Raw genomic sequence first — 26,682 nt, forward strand, 5'->3', positions numbered from 1 at the left:
ACTATACATGGTCGTTTTTTTTTGGGAGAAAAAAAAATGCCTTACTATACATGGTCGTTTTTTTTGGGAGAGAAAAAAAATGCCTTACTATAAATGGTCGTTTTTTTGGGAGAGAAAAAAAAACGCCTTACTATACATGGTCATTTTTTTAATCAAATAAAAAACGCCTTACAATACATGGTCGTTTTTTAAGGGGAAAAAAACGCCTTACTATACATGGTCGTTTTTTTAACAAAATAAAAAACGCCTTACTATACATGGTCGTTTTTTAAGTGAAAAAAAAACGCCTTACTATACATGGTCGTTTTTTTAGGGGGAAAAAAATGCCTTACTATACATGGTCGTTTTTTAAGGGAAAAAAAACGCCTTACTATACATGGTCGTTTTTTAAGGGGAAAAAAACGCCTTACTATACATGGTCATTTTTTTAGGGGGGAAAAAACGCCTTACTATACATGGTCGTTTTTTTAGGGGGAAAAAAACGCCTTACTATACATGGTCGTTTTTTTTACAAAATAAAAAACGCCTTACTATACATGGTCGTTTTTTAAGGGGAAAAAAACGCCTTACTATACATGGTCGTTTTTTTTGGGGAGAAAAAAAAAAGCCTTACTATACATGGTCGTTTTTTTTGGGAGAGAAAAAAAATGCCTTACTATAAATGGTCGTTTTTTTGGGAGAGAAAAAAAAACGCCTTACTATACATGGTCATTTTTTTAATCAAATAAAAAACGCCTTACAATACATGGTCGTTTTTTAAGGGGGAAAAAACGCCTTACTATACATGGTCGTTTTTTTAGGTGGAAAAAAACGCCTTACTATACATGGTCGTTTTTTTAATCAAATAAAAAACGCCTTACTATACATGGTCGTTTTTTCAATCAAATAAAAAACGCTTTACTATACATGGTCGTTTTTTTAACAAAATAAAAAACGCCTTACTATACTTGGTCGTTTTTTTAGGGGGAAAAAAACGCCTTACTATACATGGTCGTTTTTTAAGGGAAAAAAAAACGCCTTACTATACATGGTCGTTTTTTTAGGGGGGAAAAAACGCCTTACTATACATGGTCGTTTTTTTAGGGGGGGAAAAAAACACCTTACTATACATGGTCGTTTTTTTAGGGGGAAAAAAACGCCTTACTATACATGGTCGTTTTTTTAGGGGGAAAAAAACGCCTTACTATACATGGTCGTTTTTTTAATCAAATAAAAAACGCCTTACTATACATGGTCGTTTTTTTAGGGGGAAAAAAATGCCTTACTATACATGGTCGTATTTTTAGGTGGAAAAAAACGCCTTACTATACATGGTCGTTTTTTTAATCAAATAAAAAACGCCTTACTATACATGGTCGTTTTTTTAATCAAATAAAAAACGCCTTACTATACATGGTCGTTTTTAAGGGGAAAAAAATGCCTTACTATACATGGTCATTTTTTTTTACAAAATAAAAAACGCCTTACTATACATGGTCGTTTTTTTTAACAAAATAAAAAACGCTTTACTATACATGGTCGTTTTTTTAACAAAATAAAAAACGCCTTACTATACTTGGTCGTTTTTTTAGGGGGGAAAAAACGCCTTACTATACATGGTCGTTTTTTTGGTGTAAAAAAAATGCCTTACTATACATGGTCGTTTTTTTGCTGTAAAAAAATGCCTTACTATACATGGTCGTTTTTTAAGGGAAAAAAAACGCCTTACTATACATGGTCGTTTTTTAAGGGGAAAAAAACGCCTTACTATACATGGTCGTTTTTTTAGGGGGGGAAAAAAACACCTTACTATACATGGTCGTTTTTTTAGGGGGAAAAAAACGCCTTACTATACATGGTCGTTTTTTTAGGGGGGGAAAAAAACACCTTACTATACATGGTCGTTTTTTTAGGGGGAAAAAAACGCCTTACTATACATGGTCGTTTTTTTAGGGGGAAAAAAACGCCTTACTATACATGGTCGTTTTTTTAATCAAATAAAAAACGCCTTACTATACATGGTCGTTTTTTTAGGGGGAAAAAAATGCCTTACTATACATGGTCGTATTTTTAGGTGGAAAAAAACGCCTTACTATACATGGTCATTTTTTTAATCAAATAAAAAACGCCTTACAATACATGGTCGTTTTTTAAGGGGAAAAAAACGCCTTACTATACATGGTCGTTTTTTTAGGTGGAAAAAAACGCCTTACTATACATGGTCGTTTTTTTAATCAAATAAAAAACGCCTTACTATACATGGTCGTTTTTTCAATCAAATAAAAAACGCTTTACTATACATGGTCGTTTTTTTAACAAAATAAAAAACGCCTTACTATACTTGGTCGTTTTTTTAGGGGGAAAAAAACGCCTTACTATACATGGTCGTTTTTTAAGGGGAAAAAAAACGCCTTACTATACATGGTCGTTTTTTTAGGGGGAAAAAAACGCCTTACTATACATGGTCGTTTTTTTAGGGGGAAAAAAACGCCTTACTATACATGGTCGTTTTTTTAATCAAATAAAAAACGCCTTACTATACATGGTCGTTTTTTTAGGGGGAAAAAAATGCCTTACTATACATGGTCGTATTTTTAGGTGGAAAAAAACGCCTTACTATACATGGTCGTTTTTTTAATCAAATAAAAAACGCCTTACTATACATGGTCGTTTTTTTAATCAAATAAAAAACGCCTTACTATACATGGTCGTTTTTAAGGGGAAAAAAATGCCTTACTATACATGGTCATTTTTTTTTACAAAATAAAAAACGCCTTACTATACATGGTCGTTTTTTTTAACAAAATAAAAAACGCTTTACTATACATGGTCGTTTTTTTAACAAAATAAAAAACGCCTTACTATACATGGTCGTTTTTTTGGTGTAAAAAAAATGCCTTACTATACATGGTCGTTTTTTTGCTGTAAAAAAATGCCTTACTATACATGGTCGTTTTTTAAGGGAAAAAAAACGCCTTACTATACATGGTCGTTTTTTAAGGGGAAAAAAACGCCTTACTATACATGGTCGTTTTTTTAGGGGGGGAAAAAAACACCTTACTATACATGGTCGTTTTTTTAGGGGGAAAAAAACGCCTTACTATACATGGTCGTTTTTTTAGGGGGGGAAAAAAACACCTTACTATACATGGTCGTTTTTTTAGGGGGAAAAAAACGCCTTACTATACATGGTCGTTTTTTTAGGGGGAAAAAAACGCCTTACTATACATGGTCGTTTTTTTAATCAAATAAAAAACGCCTTACTATACATGGTCGTTTTTTTAGGGGGAAAAAAATGCCTTACTATACATGGTCGTATTTTTAGGTGGAAAAAAACGCCTTACTATACATGGTCATTTTTTTAATCAAATAAAAAACGCCTTACAATACATGGTCGTTTTTTAAGGGGAAAAAAACGCCTTACTATACATGGTCGTTTTTTTAGGTGGAAAAAAACGCCTTACTATACATGGTCGTTTTTTTAATCAAATAAAAAACGCCTTACTATACATGGTCGTTTTTTCAATCAAATAAAAAACGCTTTACTATACATGGTCGTTTTTTTAACAAAATAAAAAACGCCTTACTATACTTGGTCGTTTTTTTAGGGGGAAAAAAACGCCTTACTATACATGGTCGTTTTTTAAGGGGAAAAAAAACGCCTTACTATACATGGTCGTTTTTTTAGGGGGAAAAAAACGCCTTACTATACATGGTCGTTTTTTTAGGGGGAAAAAAAACGCCTTACTATACATGGTCGTTTTTTTAATCAAATAAAAAACGCCTTACTATACATGGTCGTTTTTTTAGGGGGAAAAAAATGCCTTACTATACATGGTCGTATTTTTAGGTGGAAAAAAACGCCTTGCTATACATGGTCGTTTTTTAAGGGGAAAAAAAACGCCTTACTATACATGGTCGTTTTTTTAATCAAATAAAAAACGCCTTACTATACATGGTCGTTTTTTTAATCAAATAAAAAACGCCTTACTATACATGGTCGTTTTTTTAATCAAATAAAAAACGCCTTACTATACATGGTCGTTTTTTTAATCAAATAAAAAACGCCTTACTATACATGGCCATTTTTTTTTACAAAATAAAAAACGCCTTACTGTACATGGTCGTTTTTTTAGGGGGGGAAAAAAACGCCTTACTATACATGGTCGTTTTTTTTACAAAATAAAAAACGCCTTACTATACATGGTCGTTTTTTTAGGGGAAAAAAAAAAACGCCTTACTATACATGGTCGTTTTTTTTTGGGAGAAAAAAAAATGCCTTACTATACATGGTCGTTTTTTTTGGGAGAGAAAAAAAATGCCTTACTATAAATGGTCGTTTTTTTGGGAGAGAAAAAAAAACGCCTTACTATACATGGTCATTTTTTTAATCAAATAAAAAACGCCTTACAATACATGGTCGTTTTTTAAGGGGAAAAAACGCCTTACTATACATGGTCGTTTTTTTAACAAAATAAAAAACGCCTTACTATACATGGTCGTTTTTTAAGTGAAAAAAAAACGCCTTACTATACATGGTCGTTTTTTTAGGGGGAAAAAAATGCCTTACTATACATGGTTTTTTTTTAAGGGAAAAAAAACGCCTTACTATACATGGTCGTTTTTTAAGGGGAAAAAAACGCCTTACTATACATGGTCATTTTTTTAGGGGGGAAAAAACGCCTTACTATACATGGTCGTTTTTTTAGGGGGAAAAAAACGCCTTACTATACATGGTCGTTTTTTTTACAAAATAAAAAACGCCTTACTATACATGGTCGTTTTTTAAGGGGAAAAAAACGCCTTACTATACATGGTCGTTTTTTTGGGGGAGAAAAAAAAAAGCCTTACTATACATGGTCGTTTTTTTTGGGAGAGAAAAAAAATGCCTTACTATAAATGGTCGTTTTTTTGGGAGAGAAAAAAAAACGCCTTACTATACATGGTCATTTTTTTAATCAAATAAAAAACGCCTTACAATACATGGTCGTTTTTTAAGGGGAAAAAAACGCCTTACTATACATGGTCGTTTTTTTAGGTGGAAAAAAACGCCTTACTATACATGGTCGTTTTTTTAATCAAATAAAAAACGCCTTACTATACATGGTCGTTTTTTCAATCAAATAAAAAACGCTTTACTATACATGGTCGTTTTTTTAACAAAATAAAAAACGCCTTACTATACTTGGTCGTTTTTTTAGGGGGGAAAAAACGCCTTACTATACATGGTCGTTTTTTAAGGGAAAAAAAAACGCCTTACTATACATGGTCGTTTTTTTAGGGGGGAAAAAACGCCTTACTATACATGGTCGTTTTTTTAGGGGGGGAAAAAAACACCTTACTATACATGGTCGTTTTTTTAGGGGGAAAAAAACGCCTTACTATACATGGTCGTTTTTTTAGGGGGAAAAAAACGCCTTACTATACATGGTCGTTTTTTTAATCAAATAAAAAACGCCTTACTATACATGGTCGTTTTTTTAGGGGGAAAAAAATGCCTTACTATACATGGTCGTATTTTTAGGTGGAAAAAAACGCCTTACTATACATGGTCGTTTTTTTAATCAAATAAAAAACGCCTTACTATACATGGTCGTTTTTTTAATCAAATAAAAAACGCCTTACTATACATGGTCGTTTTTAAGGGGAAAAAAATGCCTTACTATACATGGTCATTTTTTTTTACAAAATAAAAAACGCCTTACTATACATGGTCGTTTTTTTTAACAAAATAAAAAACGCTTTACTATACATGGTCGTTTTTTTAACAAAATAAAAAACGCCTTACTATACTTGGTCATTTTTTTAGGGGGGAAAAAACGCCTTACTATACATGGTCGTTTTTTTGGTGTAAAAAAAATGCCTTACTATACATGGTCGTTTTTTTGCTGTAAAAAAATGCCTTACTATACATGGTCGTTTTTTAAGGGAAAAAAAACGCCTTACTATACATGGTCGTTTTTTAAGGGGAAAAAAACGCCTTACTATACATGGTCGTTTTTTGGGGGGGGGAAAAAAACACCTTACTATACATGGTCGTTTTTTTAGGGGGAAAAAAACGCCTTACTATACATGGTCGTTTTTTTAGGGGGGGGGAAAAACACCTTACTATACATGGTCGTTTTTTTAGGGGGAAAAAAACGCCTTACTATACATGGTCGTTTTTTTAGGGGGAAAAAAACGCCTTACTATACATGGTCGTTTTTTTAATCAAATAAAAAACGCCTTACTATACATGGTCGTTTTTTTAGGGGGAAAAAAATGCCTTACTATACATGGTCGTATTTTTAGGTGGAAAAAAACGCCTTACTATACATGGTCGTTTTTTTAATCAAATAAAAAACGCCTTACTATACATGGTCGTTTTTTTAATCAAATAAAAAACGCCTTACTATACATGGTCGTTTTTTCAATCAAATAAAAAACGCTTTACTATACATGGTCGTTTTTTTAACAAAATAAAAAACGCCTTACTATACTTGGTCGTTTTTTTAGGGGGAAAAAAACGCCTTACTATACATGGTCGTTTTTTAAGGGAAAAAAAACGCCTTACTATACATGGTCGTTTTTTTAGGGGGAAAAAAAACGCCTTACTATACATGGACGTTTTTTAAGGGAAAAAAAAACGCCTTACTATACATGGTCATTTTTTTAATCAAATAAAAAACGCCTTACAATACATGGTCGTTTTTTAAGGGGAAAAAAACGCCTTACTATACATGGTCGTTTTTTTAGGTGGAAAAAAACGCCTTGCTATACATGGTCGTTTTTTAAGGGAAAAAAAAAACGCCTTACTATACATGGTCGTTTTTTTTAATCAAATAAAAAACGCCTTACTATACATGGTCGTTTTTTCAATCAAATAAAAAACGCCTTACTATACATGGTCGTTTTTTTAACAAAATAAAAAACGCCTTACTATACATGGTCGTTTTTTTTAACAAAATAAAAAACGCCTTACTATACATGGTCGTTTTTTTAATCAAATAAAAAACGCCTTACTATACATGGTCGTTTTTTCAATCAAATAAAAAACGCCTTACTATACATGGTCGTTTTTTTAACAAAATAAAAAACGCCTTACAATACATGGTCGTTTTTTTTAACAAAATAAAAAACGCCTTACTATACATGGTCGTTTTTTTAATCAAATAAAAAACGCCTTACTATACATGGTCGTTTTTTTAGGGGGGGAGAAAAACGCTTTACTATACATGGTCGTTTTTTTAACAAAATAAAAAACGCCTTACTATACATGGTCGTTTTTTTGGGAGAAAAAAAAAATGCCTTACTGTACATGGTCATTTTTGGGGGGAGAAAAAAAATGCCTTACTATACATGGTCGTTTTTTTGGGAGAAAAAAAATGCCTTACTATACATGGTCGTTTTTTTGGTGTAAAAAAAATGCCTTACTATACATGGTCGTTTTTTTGCTGTAAAAAAATGCCTTACTATACATGGTCGTTTTTTAAGGGAAAAAAAACGCCTTACTATACATGGTCGTTTTTTAAGGGGAAAAAAACGCCTTACTATACATGGTCATTTTTTTAGGGGGGAAAAAACGCCTTACTATACATGGTCGTTTTTTAAGGGGAAAAAAACGCCTTACTATACATGGTCGTTTTTTTAGGGGGAAAAAAATGCCTTACTATACATGGTCGTTTTTTTTTGGGAGAAAAAAAAATGCCTTACTATACATGGTCGTTTTTTTTGGGAGAGAAAAAAAATGCCTTACTATAAATGGTCGTTTTTTTGGGAGAGAAAAAAAAACGCCTTACTATACATGGTCATTTTTTTAATCAAATAAAAAACGCCTTACAATACATGGTCGTTTTTTAAGGGGAAAAAAACGCCTTACTATACATGGTCGTTTTTTTAGGTGGAAAAAAAAGCCTTACTATACATGGTCGTTTTTTTTGGGAGAGAAAAAAAATGCCTTACTATAAATGGTCGTTTTTTTGGGAGAGAAAAAAAAACGCCTTACTATACATGGTCATTTTTTTAATCAAATAAAAAACGCCTTACAATACATGGTCGTTTTTTAAGGGGAAAAAAACGCCTTACTATACATGGTCGTTTTTTTAGGTGGAAAAAAACGCCTTACTATACATGGTCGTTTTTTTAATCAAATAAAAAACGCCTTACTATACATGGTCGTTTTTTCAATCAAATAAAAAACGCTTTACTATACATGGTCGTTTTTTTAATCAAATAAAAAACGCCTTACTATACATGGTCGTTTTTTCAATCAAATAAAAAACGCTTTACTATACATGGTCGTTTTTTTAACAAAATAAAAAACGCCTTACTATACTTGGTCGTTTTTTTAGGGGGAAAAAAACGCCTTACTATACATGGTCGTTTTTTAAGGGGAAAAAAAACGCCTTACTATACATGGTCGTTTTTTTAATCAAATAAAAAACGCCTTACTATTAGGGGTGTCACGATTCGCCAACTCCACGATTCGATTTAAATTTCGATTTTGGGGTCACGATTCGATTTTTTTTTCGATTTTTTTTTTTTTTTTTTTCGCTCCCCCACTTTATAACACAGAGGCATATGCTTCTGTAGGCTAAGGCTAGTCTATGATCATTGGTTCTATTCATTGTACAGTAAATCTTATTTCAAAAGATCGGCTACATATAGGTGATGCAATTTCCATATTATTTTTGTGTAAATTTATGTAATATATAATAATTGACATTAGGCAGGAATGATCAAATTCAAAGAATTTATTTACAATATAAAGTTAACCGTCTTGTTCTTACTGAAGTGTAAAATAAAAAATAAAAAAACAAAAACAAAAAGTCACAGTGGGTGCCTGCCATCTATTGACTGTTTTTGGTTACAACAGTGTGCTGTGCGTTCCTCTTAAAATAATGTGCAATGTGCAACAACAACAAAAAATATATTGTATCCAAAGTCATGGAACAAATACAGCCTGAACAAACTATATCCCAACATTTACAGTTGCTGGGCATACTGTAGCGTGGTTCAAGTACACTAATTAAATGTTTGAATCCAGCGTTTTCCAAGGCTGCAGGTCTGCTGCTATAAATAGTATGTATGTGTGTGTTTGTGTCGGCTGGTGCCCGTATAATGGTACTTCAGTTTGAATGCGCCAGCGCGACACTCTGATTGGAGGACTGTGCCAGCGCGACACTCCGATTGGACGACTGTGCCAGCGCGACACTCCGATTGGACGACTGTGCCAGCGCGACGCTATTGTGTATCCGTGTATTATACCCCTATTGGTTATTGTTGTTTCTCCTCCGTTCTGTCAGTTCTGTCAAATGCGGTTATTATTTGTTCACCTTCCACTTTCACTCCCTTGTCAAACCCCTGCCTGAAATTTCAATTAAAACTACTCAGATGTTAAAGTCGACCCGTGTTTATCTACTCTATATTTTCTGTTATTGTGTTACTTCCCTTCCCCTTGACGAGCCGGGCGTAACACCGTGGCCGAGTACAGTACGCGCACATAGCATATCTTGCAACTGTGGTCTTTTTATCGATAACGTGAACGTTGTCGACATAACTCACCGGGAACGCAAAATGTTTCCAAACTGGTGACGAGAGAAGCGGGAGCGGCTTGAAGCACCATTGCTGTGTCTGTCCGCGCTTGCCATCATGACTGCAGGAGAAGTCAGCTAACAAGTGCCGTTAGCTAGTAGCTGAATGGCTGCGTCTCATTTGCTTTCCTGGGAGGTGGCGGTGGCGGCGGTGGCGGCGGGCGCGGGGGGGGGGGGGGGGGGGGGGCATCGAATCGTGTGTCCTCTCTTCTATTTCGATGCTCGAAATCGTGACGTAATTTCGATCGATTTCGATAAAAAATCGAAATCGTGACACCCTTACTTACTATACATGGTCGTTTTTTTAGGGGGGAAAAAATGCCTTACTATACATGGTCGTATTTTTAGGTGGAAAAAAACGCCTTACTATACATGGTCGTTTTTTTAATCAAATAAAAAACGCCTTACTATACATGGTCGTTTTTTTAATCAAATAAAAAACGCCTTACTATACATGGTCGTTTTTAAGGGGAAAAAAATGCCTTACTATACATGGTCATTTTTTTTTACAAAATAAAAAACGCCTTACTATACATGGTCGTTTTTTTTAACAAAATAAAAAACGGCTTACGATACATGGTCGTTTTTTGAACAAAATAAAAAACACCTTTTTTTAGGGGGAAAAAAAACGCCTTACTATACATGGTCGTTTTTTAGGGGGGAAAAAACGCCTTACTATACATGGTCGTTTTTTTAATCAAATAAAAAACGCCTTACTATACATGGTCGTTTTTTTAGGGGGAAAAAAATGCCTTACTATACATGGTCGTATTTTTAGGGGGGAAAAAACGCCTTACTATACATGGTCATTTTTTTAATCAAATAAAAAACGCCTTACTACACATTGTCGTTTTTTTAGGGGGGAAAAAAAACGCCTTACTATACATGGTCGTTTTTTCAATCAAATAAAAAACGCCTTACTATACATGATCGTTTTTTTTAACAAAATAAAAAAGCCGTACTATACATGGTCGTTTTTTAAGTGAAAAAAAAACGCCTTACTATACATGGTCGTTTTTTTAGGGGGAAAAAAATGCCTTACTATATACATGGTCGTTTTTTTAGGTGGAAAAAAAAACACCTTACTATACATGGTCGTTTTTTTAACAAAATAAAAAACGCCTTACTATACATGGTCGTTTTTTAAGTGAAAAAAAAACGCCTTACTATACATGGTCTTTTTTTTTAGGGGGAAAAAAATGCCTTACTATACATGGTCGTTTTTTAAGGGAAAAAAAACGCCTTACTATACATGGTCGTTTTTTAAGGGGAAAAAAACGCCTTACTATACATGGTCATTTTTTTAGGGGGGAAAAAACGCCTTACTATACATGGTCGTTTTTTTAGGGGGAAAAAAACGCCTTACTATACATGGTCGTTTTTTTAGGGGGAAAAAAACGCCTTACTATACATGGTCGTTTTTTTTACAAAATAAAAAACGCCTTACTATACATGGTCGTTTTTTAAGGGGAAAAAAACGCCTTACTATACTTGGTCGTTTTTTTAGGGGGAAAAAAATGCCTTACTATACATGGTCGTTTTTTTTTGGGAGAAAAAAAAATGCCTTACTATACATGGTCGTTTTTTTTGGGAGAGAAAAAAAATGCCTTACTATAAATGGTCGTTTTTTTGGGAGAGAAAAAAAAACGCCTTACTATACATGGTCATTTTTTTAATCAAATAAAAAACGCCTTACAATACATGGTCGTTTTTTAAGGGGAAAAAAACGCCTTACTATACATGGTCGTTTTTTTAGGTGGAAAAAAACGCCTTACTATACATGGTCGTTTTTTTAATCAAATAAAAAACGCCTTACTATACATGGTCGTTTTTTCAATCAAATAAAAAACGCTTTACTATACATGGTCGTTTTTTTAACAAAATAAAAAACGCCTTACTATACTTGGTCGTTTTTTTAGGGGGAAAAAAACGCCTTACTATACATGGTCGTTTTTTAAGGGAAAAAAAAACGCCTTACTATACATGGTCGTTTTTTTAGGGGGAAAAAAACGCCTTACTATACATGGTCGTTTTTTTAGGGGGGGAAAAAAACACCTTACTATACATGGTCGTTTTTTTAATCAAATAAAAAACGCCTTACTATACATGGTCGTTTTTTTAGGGGGAAAAAAATGCCTTACTATACATGGTCGTATTTTTAGGTGGAAAAAAACGCCTTACTATACATGGTCGTTTTTTTAATCAAATAAAAAACGCCTTACTATACATGGTCGTTTTTTTAATCAAATAAAAAACGCCTTACTATACATGGTCTTTTTTTTTTTACAAAATAAAAAACGCCTTACTATACATGGTCGTTTTTTTAGGGGGGGGAAAAAACGCCTTACTATACATGGTCGTTTTTTTTACAAAATAAAAAACGCCTTACTATACATGGTCGTTTTTTTAGGGGGAAAAAAAAAACGCCTTACTATACATGGTCGTTTTTTTTACAAAATAAAAAACGCCTTACTATACATGGTCGTTTTTTTAATCAAATAAAAAACGCCTTACTACACATTGTCGTTTTTTAAGGGAAAAAAAACGCCTTACTATACATGGTCGTTTTTTTAGGGGGAAAAAAATGCCTTACTATACATGGTCGTTTTTTTTGGGAGAGAAAAAAAATGCCTTACTATAAATGGTCGTTTTTTTGGGAGAGAAAAAAAAACGCCTTACTATACATGGTCATTTTTTTAATCAAATAAAAAACGCCTTACAATACATGGTCGTTTTTTAAGGGGAAAAAAACGCCTTACTATACATGGTCGTTTTTTTAGGTGGAAAAAAACGCCTTACTATACATGGTCGTTTTTTTAATCAAATAAAAAACGCCTTACTATACATGGTCGTTTTTTCAATCAAATAAAAAACGCTTTACTATACATGGTCGTTTTTTTAACAAAATAAAAAACGCCTTACTATACTTGGTCGTTTTTTTAGGGGGAAAAAAACGCCTTACTATACATGGTCGTTTTTTAAGGGAAAAAAAAACGCCTTACTATACATGGTCGTTTTTTTAGGGGGAAAAAAAACGCCTTACTATACATGGACGTTTTTTAAGGGAAAAAAAAACGCCTTACTATACATGGTCATTTTTTTAATCAAATAAAAAACGCCTTACAATACATGGTCGTTTTTTAAGGGGAAAAAAACGCCTTACTATACATGGTCGTTTTTTTAGGTGGAAAAAAACGCCTTGCTATACATGGTCGTTTTTTTAACAAAATAAAAAACGCCTTACTATACATGGTCGTTTTTTTTAACAAAATAAAAAACGCCTTACTATACATGGTCGTTTTTTTAATCAAATAAAAAACGCCTTACTATACATGGTCGTTTTTTCAATCAAATAAAAAACGCCTTACTATACATGGTCGTTTTTTTAACAAAATAAAAAACGCCTTACTATACATGGTCGTTTTTTTTAACAAAATAAAAAACGCCTTACTATACATGGTCGTTTTTTTAATCAAATAAAAAACGCCTTACTATACATGGTCGTTTTTTTAGGGGGGGAAAAAAACGCTTTACTATACATGGTCGTTTTTTTAACAAAATAAAAAACGCCTTACTATACATGGTCGTTTTTTTGGGAGAAAAAAAAAATGCCTTACTGTACATGGTCATTTTTGGGGGGAGAAAAAAAATGCCTTACTATACATGGTCGTTTTTTTGGGAGAAAAAAAATGCCTTACTATACATGGTCGTTTTTTTGGTGTAAAAAAAATGCCTTACTATACATGGTCGTTTTTTTGCTGTAAAAAAATGCCTTACTATACATGGGTGTTTTTTGGGAGAGAAAAAAAAAGCCTTACAATACATGGTCATTTTTCTGGGAGAAAAAAAAAAGGTCTTACTATACATGGTTGTTTTTTGGGGGGAGAGAAAAAAATGCCTTACTATACATGGTCGTTTTTTTGGGAGAAAAAAAATGCCTTATGATACATGGCCGTTTTTGTGGGAGACAAAAAAAATGTTTTACTATACATGGTTGTTTTTTTGGGGAGAAAAAAATGCCTTACTATACATGGTCGTTTTTTTTTGGGAGAAAAAAAAATGCCTTACTATAAATGGTCGTTTTTTTGGGAGAGAAAAAAAAAGCCATACTATACATGGTCGTTTTTTTGGGAGAGAAAAAAAATGGCTTACTATACATGGTCGTTTTTTTGGGGGAGAGAAAAAAAAAGCCTTACTATACATGGTCGTTTTTTTGGGGGAGAGAAAAAAAATGCCTTACTATATACATGGTCGTTTTTTTAGGGGGAAAAAAAACGCCTTACTATACATGGTCGTTTTTTTAGGGGGAAAAAAACCCGCCTTACTATACATGGTCGTTTTTTTAGGGGGAAAAAAACACCTTACTATACATGGTCGTTTTTTAAGGGAAAAAAAATGCCTTACTATACATGGTCGTTTTTTTAACAAAATAAAAAACGCCTTACTATACATGGTCGTTTTTTTAACAAAATAAAAAACGCCTTACTATACATGGTCGTTTTTTAAAAAAAAAATAAAAAACGCCTTGCTATACATGGTCGTTTTTTTAATCAAATAAAAAACGCCTTACTATACATGGTCGTTTTTTTAACAAAATAAAAAACGCCTTACTATACATGGTTGTTTTTTTTAACAAAATAAAAAACGCCTTACTATACATGGTCGTTTTTTTTAACAAAATAAAAAACGCCTTACTATACATGGTCGTTTTTTTAACAAAATAAAAAACGCCTTACTATACATGGTCGTTTTTTTAACAAAATAAAAACGCCTTACTATACATGGTCGTTTTTTTAGGGGGAAAAAAACGCCTTACTATACATGGTCGTTTTTTTTTAAATCAAATAAAAAACGCCTTACTATACATGGTCGTTTTTTTAATCAAATAAAAAACGCCTTACTATACATGGTCGTTTTTTTTTTTTTGTTTTTTTTTTTTTTGTTTTTTTTTTTTTTAACAAAATAAAAAACGCCTTACTATACATGGTCGTTTTTTTAATCAAATAAAAAACGCCTTACTATACATGGTCGTTTTTTTAACAAAATAAAAAACGCCTTACTATACATGGTCGTTTTTTTTAACAAAATAAAAAACGCCTTACTATACATGGTCGTTTTTTTAATCAAATAAAAAACGCCTTACTATACATGGTCGTTTTTTTAGGGGGGGAAAAAAACGCTTTACTATACATGGTCGTTTTTTTAACAAAATAAAAAACGCCTTACTATACATGGTCGTTTTTTTGGGAGAAAAAAAAAATGCCTTACTGTACATGGTCATTTTTGGGGGGAGAAAAAAAATGCCTTACTATACATGGTCGTTTTTTTGGGAGAAAAAAAATGCCTTACTATACATGGTCGTTTTTTTGGTGTAAAAAAAATGCCTTACTATACATGGTCGTTTTTTTGCTGTAAAAAAATGCCTTACTATACATGGGTGTTTTTTGGGAGAGAAAAAAAAAGCCTTACAATACATGGTCATTTTTCTGGGAGAAAAAAAAAAGGTCTTACTATACATGGTTGTTTTTTGGGGGGAGAGAAAAAAATGCCTTACTATACATGGTCGTTTTTTTGGGAGAAAAAAAATGCCTTATGATACATGGCCGTTTTTGTGGGAGACAAAAAAAATGTTTTACTATACATGGTCGTTTTTGTGGGAGACCAAAAAATGTTTTACTATACATGGTTGTTTTTTTGGGGAGAAAAAAATGCCTTACTATACATGGTCGTTTTTTTTTGGGAGAAAAAAAAATGCCTTACTATAAATGGTCGTTTTTTTGGGAGAGAAAAAAAAAGCCATACTATACATGGTCGTTTTTTTGGGAGAGAAAAAAAATGGCTTACTATACATGGTCGTTTTTTTGGGGGAGAGAAAAAAAATGCCTTACTATACATGGTCGTTTTTTTGGGGGAGAGAAAAAAAATGCCTTACTATATACATGGTCGTTTTTTTAGGGGGAAAAAAACCGCCTTACTATACATGGTCGTTTTTTAAGGGGAAAAAAACGCCTTACTATACATGGTCGTTTTTTTAGGGGAAAAAAAACCCGCCTTACTATACATGGTCGTTTTTTTAGGGGGAAAAAAACACCTTACTATACATGGTCGTTTTTTAAGGGAAAAAAAATGCCTTACTATACATGGTCGTTTTTTTAACAAAATAAAAAACGCCTTACTATACATGGTCGTTTTTTTTAACAAAATAAAAAACGCCTTACTATACATGGTCGTTTTTTTAACAAAATAAAAAACGCCTTACTATACATGGTCGTTTTTTTAACAAAATAAAAACGCCTTACTATACATGGTCGTTTTTTTAGGGGGAAAAAAACGCCTTACTATACATGGTCGTTTTTTTTTAATCAAATAAAAAACGCCTTACTATACATGGTCGTTTTTTTAATCAAATAAAAAACGCCTTACTATACATGGTCGTTTTTTTTTTTTTTTTTTTTTTTTTTTTTAACAAAATAAAAAACGCCTTACTATACATGGTCGTTTTTTTAATCAAATAAAAAACGCCTTACTATACATGGTCGTTTTTTTAATCAAATAAAAAATGCCTTACTATACATGGTCGTTTTTTTTTAACAAAATAAAAAACGCCTTACTATACATGGTCGTTTTTTTAACAAAATAAAAAACGCCTTACTATACATGGTCATTTTTTTAGGGGAAAAAAAAACGCCTTACTATACATGGTCGTTTTTTTAATCAAATAAAAAACGCCTTACTATACATGGTCATTTTTTGTTTGTTTTTTGTTTTAATAAAATAAAAAACGCCTTACTAAAAAGCCTCTTTTAAAAAAATAAAATAAAAGCTCTACTATTATTCATGATCATTTGCAAAAAAAATAAAAAAATAATCAGCCTTGGTTGTTCTGTTTTTTTTCTCACTCAGGGAATTTGAGACGGTCGATTGTCATTGCTGCACTGCGAATGTGAAGGATATGCGGTTTGTGTCAAATCTGCAGGCCCTCTGTGGGCTCCACCCCTTGCCTAATGGCAAACCCCGCCTCTGATTGTTCCTCACCAGCACGTCCAATCCCAGCGGAGCCAGCAGGAACCAGCGCAGCGCCGGCAAGTCGTAGAGGCCCACGAAGCAGACGCCGCTGATGCTGTCGCCCTCGATCTTGTTCATGGCCAGCAGGCTGACGGTGAGCACGCCGGGGACACCCCAGGCACAGGCGTGGAAGAGGAGGGCCTTCTTCTCGATGGCCTCACTGCCCCACTTGGGAACGGCGGCCAGGAACCAAGTGATGGTGAGGATGACCCACCACACACTGCCCGCCACCGTGAAGAAATACAGCACCATGAACACAAGGGTGCATGCCTGCAAAATGCGGGAAAACAAAGGCGGGTTCGAGTGAAGCAGAAAATAAAAACACCTATCACCATTCTAAATGCCTCTCAAATACATTTCAACTGTTCCTGTGGGCATTCCCTGACATTTTCATTGCTTTCTAGTGTGAGCATGAAAGTTTTTTAGTTTGAAAATTTGGAACTAAGTTCCACCTGAAGGGAAAAAAAAGCGCAAAAGCGTGGCACCGTTTTTTTTAAGGTTTATAATTAATAAGATCTATGCTAATTTCATCTGTTAGCATTAAGCTAGCACAATTTAATTAAAAGAAAAAAAAAACTATGGTTTGAACATTTTTGCCGTGGAACTGTGGAGTAAATATTTTTGATTGGCAAATATGTTTGAACATATTTAAATACATTTTGAATGTGGTCGCAACTGCGTTCAAACGTACTTGTTAGGGTTAGGGTTAAATGCTAAAAATATTTTTCCCGCAGAAGGCTAAACGGAAATCATGCCCTGCAGACATAAATAATAAATCATAAAAATTACTAATAATGTGTAATTAATTTTCCAGCATATTGCTAGAATGTAGGCCAAATGCTAAAAAGAAAAATAGCATTTTCATTTTACTTGCACAAGTATACACCACAATGACATTATGGTGAGAAAAAAATTGCAAAGTGTTTAGCATTTAGCCTATTCGAACGCATTTGCAAATATATTTATTGCAAATGTATTTTTAAGTCCATTTGAATGTTTTTGTAAGTACGTTCCAAAGAATAAAGTACTGTAAGTTCAAACTTACTTGCAAAAACATTCTGTAAGTACTTGTTGTTTTGATCAGGATGTTATTTTAATAAAAGTGTTAAAACTACCACAACTACTGCGCGTGGTCAAAAGTACAATTCTGACAAAATGTGTTATATACATCATGGTTAGTTTTGCTCATAGCATAGTATTGCTTGTATTATCCATAGAGGTAATCAAAAATAAATAAATACATAAATAAATAAATACATAAATAAATAAATACATAAATAAAAACGATATATCTATGGATAGGTCTGATGCCATTGAACATTTTGAGTGGTCGAAACAAAAAAAATATATAATAATAAATGATTAGTTATCACACTTCAAAGAGTGAGCCAATTCTTGGCTAAAATACCATGAGAGGGGGACTTTTTTTTTTCTTTCTCCGCACAAGTCAATAGATGAACGCCATCTTGTTAAATCACATCATGTTTACATTGATCTTCACGCATCCCACGGCTGTAACACGACTGATCTGATTAAAGGAGGAGGAGCATGTAAGGCAGATTGGAATGGATCATGTCACAAGTACACAGGTGACCACATATCATTATTCGGAATGACAAAAAAAAGTCTCCAGGTAATTTATTTCTGATTTTCACTTATAGGTAGCCTACAGTTCATTTTATGATGAACTGTGTGCCAGTAACATTTTTTAACTATATTCCATAATTTCCTACGAAATCTAGGTTGTGGTGGCCGTGCGACCTTCCTTACCTTATTATGAGAGCCCTGAGTCACCGTGGCAGCCCGAAACCTGCCAGGAATGGCCGCGTTACAAGCCACCCTGTCCTCCAACAGGAAACCAAGGAAGAACATGAGGGACACCATCATGTAGCACACGGCGTAGAAGATAATGGGCCGCTCCGGGTAGCGGAAGCGAGACACGTCGATGAGGAACGTGAGGAAGGTGAAGAGGGTGGCGGAGAGGCAAACGATGGACACCACACCGATGAAGTAGCGGGCGAAGGTCAGCTCCTCACGGGTGAAGTACATGTTGGGACACGGGGGCGAGCAGTCGCGGACCCCCATGAAGGAGTAGCCCAGCTCCGGGTCTATTTTGAGCTCCCGGGGGCACCAGAAGCCGTAGTCTCGCTGGACGGGGACGGCGGGCTCGGTGGTGTCCGCGCTGGACAGGAGGTCAACGGGGCGGGGGTAGGCCTCGTCGCAGTCTGGAAACCTGACGACAAGATGTCACTCATTCACTGCCACTGACGACTATAGACGTCAAAGATCCATTAGGTTCATATGTGTACGTGTGGTCCGGCACCAACCTGTCGCAGTCCATTTCCTCAGGCCAGCTGACGCCAAACATGTCCATGAGTTTGTAGCAGTCGCTTTTGGCCTGCAGGCACAGCCGGCGGCACGGCAGCGTCACTCGGCCGTACTCGGTGCAGATGGGCGCGTAGAGGGCGCACAGGAACATCCGCAGCTCGGGAGAACACTGCAAGTTGACCATGGGGTGGAAAGGCTGCACGGGGGGCGGCGAAAGACACAAGAAGTACATTATAAATGTTTGTGCTGAAATGAAATGTGGGCCAGAGCGGGGCACAAAGGAGGCAACGGAGCATGTCGGCTGACAGTTGAAGTTGACGAGTGTGTAAAAACAACACTCAATAATCCGCTATACCCCCCACGTCCATCTTGCTTCTCGCCAACCTCCTAAGCTCGACATCCCCCAACACACACACGTACTGCTGCTGACAGGGCCTTTGTGTATTCGAAGAGGAGCATGCTGTGACTGACTGACACAATTGAGGCACTCTGTGTATACAGAAGCAAAAGTAACAACGGAAGTACACTAGTGTTCTTTAATTACATGATCACGCTCACTCATCATCATCATTATTTAGAACTGTGACAAGGGATGGGCATAATAACCATCATTAATTTGCTCAATGTGTGGAACTGATTCTCTATTAATCACATCTTGCAGTTCAACTAGTTTGCTGTCTAACAAGTGAAATAATGTCTGACAATATACGCGCCACAAAATACACAAACTAGTGCCAAGTTGTTCTAACACCTTCAGGTGCAGCTGATGTCAATAAGCTTCCAACCACCCCCAGCCCCAAAACGTAAAGCTGCTATGACAGACAGTGGCAGGGGGGAGGGGGGGGGGGGGGCTATTTATTTGTCTATATTTGTTCAAGGGGAGGGGTAGTAAGGAGGAGCTGCTGCTGGGTCCAAAACAAATGAAACATTTAGTCACTTAAACATGCACTTTTTTGACCCAGATTAACTGAAACACAATTCAAATTCAAGTATAGTTGAAAGTTGAAAATACAATAATATATCATTGCTGCTATGTGAAAAACAGTTATGTCCATTTTTTCCCCATTTTTTTTTTTTTTTTTAAGTTTTTGGATGAAACTGAATGCAGACATCCATTTTTTTTTTTTTTTTACATTTTTGTGATGAAATGCAGACATCCCAAAAACATAAAAATAAAACAAATGAAAAAAAATAAAATAAAGGACATAAATGCTTTTCACATAGCAGCGACAATATAATAATACATAATGAAAATACATACTAACACTTCGACTAACAAATCTACCGTATGACGTTAAAAATAGACTGTATCTGTAGGATTGTTTTCCCGTCCTAATTATATTTCCGAAATAGACTGATGGTATCAAGTTGCAGTGCAGTCTGCCACCCACATGTGATGCATTTATGTAAAAGGATTATACCGACTTGGCCTTCATGGCACAAAGCGCTCACTCGCATTATGTTCAGGAAAAGTGACCTGGCTGGTACAACTGCTTGCTCATTTTACACATTAAAAGTGTAAAATGACATTAAAAGTCATTTGATCACATTAAAAAAAACTTTAAAATGACAGTAAGTCAATCAAATTGGCTGTCAGAATTAAAACGTTTGCCATGAAAAATCAGACCTCTAAACATACAGTAGCTAATAAAAACATTACAATTTATTTTCCAACATTTACACATACATACATATATATATATATATATATATATATATATATATATATATATATATATATATATATATATATATATATATATATATATTTGAGAATAATCCTGCTACAATAAATATTTTAACACTCATCGGAAAGGCCTTTTTCCATATATGGGTCAGTGAGTCAAAGACTCAAAATAATTCATCATTGCACAGTGCATTGCGGTGATACCAGCTCAACATTTTTATATAAAATTTAGAATAAAGTAAATACGATTTTTAACCTACACATGTTAGATTGGCAGCTTTTCCCCCCAAAATATATACATTTATTTCCCTCAAGTGACATCATATCTTATGACAGGTCTTGCATTTGTATCGTCTTGTTGGTTTTGACTACTGCAGGCTACTGGCATCGTTCACATCAGAGTACGCCACAATGGTTGAACACACAAAGGAGACAAGACCTGATGATGTATGTGCTTGTGTTATATCCTTCTTCCTATTCACATCTTTCTCTATTTTTAACCCCGTTCACTATTCAAAGTTAGTCTTCCATCGCTCCCCTCCTCCACCTCTTCACTACGCCGACAGCCATTTTATTACAAGCGTCAACAGCCACCATGCAAGCTGGCGTGGATGAGACATATGGCCCAGAGACGGCCGAGCAACTACTCGTATCAATCCATCCAAGAGAGCTTGAGGGGGCCTTTCCGTGGGGGATTGAATGTTAATGGCTACACTGGCAACAGCTGGCCAACCACTGGTGCAATTATCAAAAGCATGTAAGGTGCAATCGCCGTGTAAAGTCGCACAAGTGATGGTTGGTACTGTTCACATGTCATTTCGTTCTCAGCGGCAAGTCCGATTTCATAAATATTCATAGGTGTCATTTATTTGTGAGGATTAATCAACCATTTATGGTTGGAACCGCAATTCACTCTTCACAAATTCACATTTTTTTCCCTACGGAACCGCTTCTCAGCTATTCGCGGCTCTCCGCGAAGCTAGCCCAGGTTGTTAGCATTTGCTATATGTGCAGCGTTTGCTCTGCTATGTAACTATTGAAAATCTCAATGTTAAAAAAAAACGACAGGCGCTTTGTTTTGCTTGAGAATTGTTATTTTTCCAAGCAATATAAATACTCCTGGGCCTTTTAAAAAAAAATAATAATAATTAAATTATCTGTAAGCCATTGATTTTGATAGAAATGTGATGAGTTTGAAATTATATTAAAGTGTTTTGGGATCATAGTTTGTGGTATACTGTATTTAAAATATTAATATCGGCAAACATAATACTTGTTACTTTTTTTTTTTTTTTTGGTAGGCCTACCATAACATTTTACTAACGCTGACATTTATTTTGGACAAAATAAACACAGGAAAAGTAGTGTAGCCTAGTGTATGTATTTAAATTTAAGATTTTATTTTTCATTTTATTATGAAGATGATAATTAGAGAGTACAGAAACTACAACCTGTATAATAGCGCTATCACAGTAGTGATTTTATGAATTGTGATGAATATTTTTTTAAACATGTTTAACACTACAAGCCTTCCCTCACCCATTCAACTAATTCAAAAACAATCAGCCCTTTCTTGCATAATCCAGATTACAGATGGACAGACAGACAACAGCGAGGTATAGAGCAAAAGCCTAATTGTTGTGGCAAAGATTGAAATTGTGATTTGTTGTTGTAGCTGAAACTAGCGTACAATGATTCCATTTTTACAATTTTTGTTATTCAAGCAAAACAAAACTTGCGTCATCTTGAAAGACTAAAGAACCAGCCTTGACCTTAGATTCACCCCTGAGCATTGCTGATTATGCGGCATATTTGAATATGATTAAGATCAGAGTTCTATCAATTATTAATACTGCCTAATCCTATTAAGTGCATTCAAATGTGGCAGCATATGTCTTCACAAACGCGAAAGCAATTTGTTTTTAACGAAGGCAGCTGTGACTGATGGTCGTGACGGGCAAATTGTCTGTGCTGATTTGAAATGATAAAAAAAGAAAAAAAGAAAAATCCCAGTCACTTCTCTTCCTGCGAACGCCTCCCAACACCCCATTCACCCTCCAATGCTGCCGTTCCATTCTTCAAATTTCAAACCTTAGCGTCATGGCAACGACTGATGCATCACTGGGGTGGGGTGGGGTATAGGGAGGAGAGCGGGGTTCGGGGAGGTCAGGGTGCGGGGCGGAGGGGACCACCTCCCGGGAGGCAAGAAAGCCTCCACTCCCTTTGTTAATGGCACAATTGGGACAGTTTCCTGGGCAACGGGTGAGCCCTGCGTAGGGGGAGGGGAAGGACAAAAGAGGTGGTGAGAGAGCAGAGGGATGGGTCGAGCGAGTCAGTCGTGTCATTCACCGCTAAGAAAGTGTTTGAAAACCTTGCCACAGTGTGTCACGTCCGCGTACGCACGCTCACAGAAGTGGCGCCTCCGCTCTCTGGATGAGCTTCTCATTCAGTCCGCGGCCAATAAACACGCTGTTGGACATTAAATAAAACAAGGGAGGCTTTTAAGGCCGAGGTCACGCCGGCTTGGATTTACCAGACCGTGTTGTGTCCCTTTTATACGCGAGTGTTTAGCGGGGATACATCTTTACTAGCCAGGCGCATCGGCGCGTTTCCTTCACAAACCGGTTCACACAGCATGGGTGGAGTATCGGTTCAATACTATCTATTCGCTGCAACACTTGTAACGTGACCCAGTCTGCTTGGATGTGCAGTTAAACCTGAGCATGGAGGTTAACTTAACCCGATGAACGGACAAGAACATGACTGAGCAGATGAAAAACAGACCAGTCGACTCTTCGTGTCACTGCACCCAATCTGTGTTCCATGTTGATATATACTCGACATGAATCAGCAACATTAGCAGACCCGTTTTCTACCTTCATCGTGATGGCTGCATAACCTCAACCATCCAAAAAAAGAACTCATCACATCACTCAATTTCCTCAGTTCAACTTCCTCACAAATACATGTTATTCTTTCTTTCTACTAGTGATTACCTACGGAGATAAATTTGATACAGTGGTGTCCTTTGATATTTGAATATTGCATACTTGCACAAGTCCACCATCTTATGCTTTTGATACTCATTAGAAAAGTATGAATGTGTGATTTCCAAAGGTAAAACAAAGGTAACAAATGCTTGGATTAAGCGTTATATGTATGGCAGAATAGAGCCGAGTTTTTTTTCTATCAATAAAAACATGTCTTGTGGGGTTCCTCATGGAAGTTGTTTAGGACTACTTTTATTTTCAATTTATTACATTTTTTTTTTTTTAATGATTTACTCTGCGATTTTGAAACTGCTGATTTAGTAAAGTGAGCATGGATCACTTGACAGTGACCAACTACAAAAAAAAAAAAAAAAAATCAAGAAAAGTCCAGAAAATGTAAATGCTTTGGAACACACAGATCAAGCAGCATGGTCCAGAATATTGCATGTTACGTCTTATAACAAACCTCACAGAATGGCTATGCTGTCATCAATCCTGTCAAGTTCTATTGTAAGAACCCAACACATTATCATACAGTAAATCCTCAATGAGATGTGAACTTATTGTACAGTAAGGCCATCTGTCCAGGACAGTTGAGCGATTCAGTGTGATGAAGCCACGCTGGTCCGCATTCATCCTTCTCCAAAGAAGGGATTTTATCCAGTTTCTCTTCTCTTTTTTTGTACACGCCAGTCAAATCCGCCACGCTCCCACTTATCTTGGGAGACTTCGGGCACGGTATCATTGTAGCCCAGAAATAACCAATTCCCAGCCCTGAGGCCGCTGTCCCACTTTGGCTGTGCGAGGTCATTCGCCGGTCAACGGTGACAGGGTTGAAAAGGAATATCAAAAAGGGAAAAATCCTGCTACCTTGTGTCATGTTTTACTCTTACACAATGCGGATTTGAGAAAAACAAGCACAGTAGTGCTGTCCTTGAGTAATTCTAAAAAAAAAGAATGTCTTCATCTGAGGATCCCTAACTTGGCATATTTCTAAACAGAAAAAGGGATAATGAGCCATTCGGAATAAGAAACCCCCGAAATGGACCAGCGACACAATACTTGAAGGGGTTGACACAAAAACCTCAAGAACGACAGGCGCTGGTTCCAGTCCAACTGCCGCTTTCTCCACGGTGCACCGCATTCATCATCATTGTCTTGGCTATTCAAGGAACCTAATTCCTTTTAAAAATCATCTGTCAATTCTCATTTGCCTGCCCTCAACATCTTAAAAGCTTTCAATTCTCCCATGAACTGGATCTAGGGCGAGTTAGCCACGAAACAAGCGCGGAACAGGACAACGGCCCTCGTGATTTGGAACCCATTTGGTCTCTATGTGTTTTTTTCCGGACCCAACCAGCATTTCTGGCCTCTAAAAGAGACTTAATTGCGCATCCGTGACCAATCAAAGTGAACACCGTCAAAGCCAGACGTGCTCTCGCTGTTCACGGTACTACCACACACACACTGCGATTGGTGCTCCAATCAACAGCGTTCATTTAAGAGTAATGGCTTCAAAAAAGATTTGTATTTTTAAAACTATTTGTATTTGCGGGAGCATGGCGCCCGCAAATATGAGCACACCGTGCGACACGCAGGCCGTGTTCACGTTACATAATTCTGGATTTGACTTCTCGGCCAGTGAAAAATGGGCGAGGTGGAGCGGGCACAGATGGCCGGCGGAGCGCTACACTTCAACACCACTGCTGCGATGTGCTGGGGCGGGGTCAAAGGGTGACATTAGGAATGGGAAGCCGAAGGGATCGCCATGCTCCGAATAGATAAACTGAAATAAACAGAGCTGACACGTCGACAGTTCTGTCATTGTTTTGGGTCATTAGTTGCTCAAAAGACAGAGCCTCCAGCAGGATCAGCCTACAGTATCTAAAATATGGGATTTATTTAATGAGGGAATGCATCTGCTCCCTGATTGTGGTATGGCTGTGAAATGTACGGATTATCTCAAGGATAAAGAAAACAATAAATTGTGGATTTTTTTTTTTCATCTCTAATCCATTGATGGAAACAAACTGAAAGCAAGCACACATTGTATATTACGACCCTGTGAAACAGCAAACGGCTTAAAATCTTCAGTTCAAAATGTTCCCTCCATACTGAGAGAAATTACAAGCAACTATAAACTATTTTAAGACAACATGCCTGTATGAATCACTGACGTTTAATAATGCACCGTTCTCACTGCCATTGGGGGCTAATATTAACAATTAATTTTCTTCTTATTGTTTTGGTTATGCACTGCAGGCTCCAGAAGAAAGTAGGCTATCGCTTTGATTCTGTATTACCTACTAAAAGGCAACATATAAGCAACAAGCCATGGTAAAGATGATATCTAGGATGTTGATTTCCGAGGGGTAGCAGCTGAGGCAGAAATAAAACATGGAATCACCAATATGATATTCTAATGTATACTACATACTGTATAGTTAGAAGCCAGCACTTTCCTAAAAAAAAAAAAAAAAAAAACGGTTTCATTTATTTTTTTAATATTTTATGTTGTTTATAACAATAATAATTCTTTCAAAGACAAATCTTATTTGGGCAAAGTGAAAAAAATATATATAGCTTAGCAATTAGCATGGTTTTTCATCTTCTGTGAATTCGGCATACGTTCATGAAAACATCCCTTTTCACAAATGCCGCCTCTTCAACGCAATGAAGACGACTATTACTAACTTAAGAGCCATTCCGCAACGTGGTTAGCCACACTAGCGAGCCAGCTGAATCTCATTTCTAGATAGCCGGTGTGGCGTACGTCGCCCTGAGCTTGCCACAGCAGTTGTGACCCAAACAATGGAAAGAAGAGAGGATGGGCACTTCCAGAGCATAGGTGACATAAGCACGTTGCGCCATCATTAAAGTACCTGCCTCCAGCCGGCCAAAGCTTCCTGGGGCCATCTTTGTGGTTCAATTATCAGGATTTTTTTTTTTTTTTAAATTGTGAATTCTCAGTTTTGCTTTTCAATGTTTTCAGAGGTGAAAATTGAGACGTGAACCTGCTTATTTTGAGCCTCGTAACACATTTTAAATCAGTCTATAAGCT

General features: G+C 35.8%; 1 protein-coding gene across 1 annotated transcript in view; it reads right to left on the reverse strand.

Moving 5' to 3' along the window:
• The window catches only part of fzd3a (frizzled class receptor 3a), a 93,832-nt gene that overhangs the window by 64,538 nt on the left and 2,612 nt on the right, over positions 1-26,682 (reverse strand). Inside the window, exons 3-5 of the mRNA XM_077511225.1 lie at positions 18,944-19,140; positions 18,387-18,849; positions 16,587-16,886 (exon numbers count right to left, since the gene is read on the reverse strand). Coding sequence (XP_077367351.1) covers positions 16,587-16,886; positions 18,387-18,849; positions 18,944-19,140 — 960 coding nt within the window. The remainder of the gene's footprint in view (positions 1-16,586; positions 16,887-18,386; positions 18,850-18,943; positions 19,141-26,682) is intronic.

This window comes from Festucalex cinctus, chromosome 21 (genome assembly GCF_051991245.1).
Source record: "Festucalex cinctus isolate MCC-2025b chromosome 21, RoL_Fcin_1.0, whole genome shotgun sequence".
In the NCBI taxonomy this organism is placed as follows: domain Eukaryota; kingdom Metazoa; phylum Chordata; class Actinopteri; order Syngnathiformes; family Syngnathidae; genus Festucalex; species Festucalex cinctus.